The sequence below is a fragment of the Priapulus caudatus genome, unplaced genomic scaffold, assembly GCF_000485595.1.
Source record: "Priapulus caudatus unplaced genomic scaffold, Priapulus_caudatus-5.0.1 Scaffold1852, whole genome shotgun sequence".
Lineage (NCBI taxonomy): Eukaryota > Metazoa > Priapulida > Priapulimorpha > Priapulimorphida > Priapulidae > Priapulus > Priapulus caudatus.
In genome coordinates this window covers 32,725-36,194 of record NW_014578913.1, presented here as the reverse complement: position 1 = coordinate 36,194, position 3,470 = coordinate 32,725, and the positions used below count along the sequence as shown (strand labels likewise).

Genomic DNA, 3,470 nt, shown 5'->3' with positions numbered 1-3,470 from the left:
GCAACTGAAGATTACTATCTTATCTCACGATTTAAGCTCAATGATTCCAATTGAAATGATTTGATCATAATTTCATCTATCAATGATCCAATATATAATTATATATATACCGTAATTTTTTCGGCCAATTTATTACATGAATTTATGGTAATACGTTATCGTATACTTACTTATTGATGATTGTTAGCTGGAATATGGCGAACTTATTCTAATATTCTTGAGGCTATCATAGCATCCTTCTAACAACAGCATTCCAGTGTTAAACCAGGCACCATCCCGTATTCACGTTAATTATGCTGTGACGCAATAATAAACAGCAATTAGTGGCGCAATCAAATATCAATGCGTGCAACGCTGATTAGCTGACGTCACGGTAATCCGTGAGTGACGTCATTCGCAACTATATGCTAATCTACTACGATTCGATCACGAACCAGAATTAGAAATTCGGTCTCACTCTATCACGTGATCGCCTGAGCACGTGAAACATTAAATCAACATGGCGGCGACAGTTAACAATGTCCGTTAGATGACATGTGACGTCGGGGTCATGGCCTTGAGTTGGAGTTTCCATGACCTTGAGCCTGCCCTCATTAGTAAAACTGCAACGAGAATTCATATATAAACACAGACACTCCATGTGCCCTTAATCACATCCACACACACACACGCACACACACACACACACTCACACACACACACACACACACACACACACACACACACACACACACACACACACACCACAGCAATCCAAGAGATTTGGAAGGTTAGTGATCAAGTTAAATTCTTGGGAGACAGGGGCTTGAAATGAATGAAGAAAAATGCCAGAGAATGAATTTCAAGGCACGTGTCATAAGTTGTGTGAATAAGAAATGAGTGTATGAATTCGGGGATCGGGTTAACAGTCCAGCGGCTTGTCTAAGACTGAATGGGTCAAACATAATCAATATATAAATATATATTGATATAGATATTGGATAGGAATCAAACATAGAAGAAATACTTTACGGGGACAAGTGGTAGTGAACAATTTTAAGGGGTGAATTCAATCATCTATGTTGTAGAGGGTTTCGTTCGAGTGTATCTTACGCCAAAGTAAGCCCTTGATCCGTGCCGGTTGCATGCATTCGCCTTATTACAATTGATGGTTACGTCCTTCGGATTTCTCTTGGTTCTAACGCCCGTCGCTTCTGTAATTGTATAAATGGTTTGTTATTGCACGTGTAGATGGCGATATACTCTAGAATTTTAGACTGTATTATGATAATAAGTGCATGAATAATAGTAGGTACCTACCGATTTTTATAATCACGCATCAACATTTGTCTTAAAACAACAGTGAGTTTCGAAATCGTTATTTGTGACTGCTGACATGACACCCCGCGATTTGGCTACAACTTTGACAAAGTTGCACTTTTTCCGATTTATTTTGCACGTTACAGACAAAGGGCTAATTAGATTAGTGCAATTCTATTTATACCTATCTGTTATTTAACCGAACGATTTTTATTTTTGGACAAATTCGTCCATACTAAAAGTTGTGTATACGATATTGCAATCCTCCTCGTCTTAATTTAATACATAAGACACACCCTCGGTCTGTAGCTTTCAGCCAAATGTTGCGATGCGCAACGTTGTCAGTGGATGCGCTTGTAGTGGCGCCACCGTCGTTGTACGCAACGGTATAGTTTAAAAACATTAAAAAAATATTTCTAATGAATACTGATCAATGAATTCTTATGTAGCGTAATATAATCTATTTTATTAGAAAAATATGCAAGGAACCTAATGTCATGTCTTCCATTAATTGCATTCTGGCCTCGTGTTTGATTAACTCCGCCATGTTGAATTTTGGTCTCGCTTTCTCTTTCTGGCCTGCCATTGCATTACCACCCTAATAATTACACCACAACCTCCACCACCAACATCATTATCGTTTCCATCGCCAACAGCGACATCACCGTCGTCGTCGTCATCGTCGTCGTCGTTATCACCACCATCATCGACATCATCATCATCATCGTCGTCGTTGTCATCGCCGTCAATATCTTCACCATTATCACTATCATCATCGTCATCATCGTCGTCATTATCACTATCTCCATCATCATCATCATCATCATAATCATCATCATCATTATCACCATCATCATCGTCATCATCGTCGTTGTCGTTGTCGTCATCATCGTCGTCACCTTACCTGGTCGTTGGTCCTCGGGTACAGGGAAGAGCCAGTAGCTGGGCATGTCCTTACAGAACTCAGCAATGTCATCACCGGCGACATCCTTAAGTACTAGAGGTCCGATAGGACGGCTGTCGTACCCCATGTCGATGTATTCTGGCATGGGGGCGGTCATACCCTCCTGGTGGTGAATGAAGGGGAAAGGGGAGGCGTTAGACAAGCTATGTTATCGTGAGCACATCTGTACAGTGTTAAAGCGTAGCATATGCCGAAATTTATCCAGATCAAGTTGTGTTCATAAAGTGGTGTGTGTGTGCATGTGTCTCCGAGGCAAGACATACATAGATAAACGACAACATACATACAACACATATCAACACAGACACCACATACACACAACATATGTCAACACATATGAACACATACACAACATATACACAACATATGTCAACACATACACAACATACATACAACATATGTCAACAAATACAAAATATACTTACAACACATCAACACATTCACAACTTATATACAAAATATGTAAAAAAAATAATATGTATACAATATATATCAACACAAACCTGCCATGCATACAACAGATATAAATATATACACAGCATATATCAACACATACAAAATATATATACAACATAATTATATCAACACATACACGCCATACGTTCAACGTATATCAACACATAGAATCACACATACCGCATGTATCAAAACATAGAAATATACACACAACATTAGCAACACATACTCGCCATACATACAACCTATATCAGTAAATACACAATACAAAAATGTGATTATTAGAAATTAAAATAATATTATAATTAAGAGAATAATTTCTTGGCATTGTTATTGATCTGTTATGGCTAGGAAAATGGTTAGTGTTAGGGTTAGGGTTAAGTTAGGGTAGCAGTTAGGGTTAGTACTAGGCTAAGGATTTTGACTGAAGGAAGGCGGTTTTCCCTCTCGCTCTACTCAATTCCTCGATTGCTCACGACAAATGTCACCGCTACCCAGACGACACGGCCTAGCGACGCTGCTGCCACCTACAGGTGGGATGACTCACCGTCATAGCGGCGACGTCTGCGCGCGCATTCTCGTACGTGCTATCCAAGATCGGGTCGAGTCTTTTGATGTAGCATATGTCCGCGAAGCGATTCTTCTGCGCCAGAAACCCCTGCAATCATAGAGAAACCCCAATGTGGTGTAGACTGCCGCGGTGGTAGAACTGTGTTTTTCATATACAGTTCACATACAGTTCACATCACAT

General features: G+C 39.8%; 1 protein-coding gene across 1 annotated transcript in view; it reads right to left on the bottom strand.

Moving 5' to 3' along the window:
- Positions 1–225: 225 nt before the first annotated feature.
- The window catches only part of LOC106817753, a 23,157-nt gene continuing 19,912 nt past the window's right edge, over positions 226–3,470 (bottom strand). Inside the window, exons 6-9 of the mRNA XM_014822447.1 lie at positions 3,267–3,377; positions 2,204–2,366; positions 1,093–1,193; positions 226–602 (exon numbers count right to left, since the gene is read on the bottom strand). Coding sequence (XP_014677933.1) covers positions 594–602; positions 1,093–1,193; positions 2,204–2,366; positions 3,267–3,377 — 384 coding nt within the window. The 3' untranslated portion in view covers positions 226–593. The remainder of the gene's footprint in view (positions 603–1,092; positions 1,194–2,203; positions 2,367–3,266; positions 3,378–3,470) is intronic.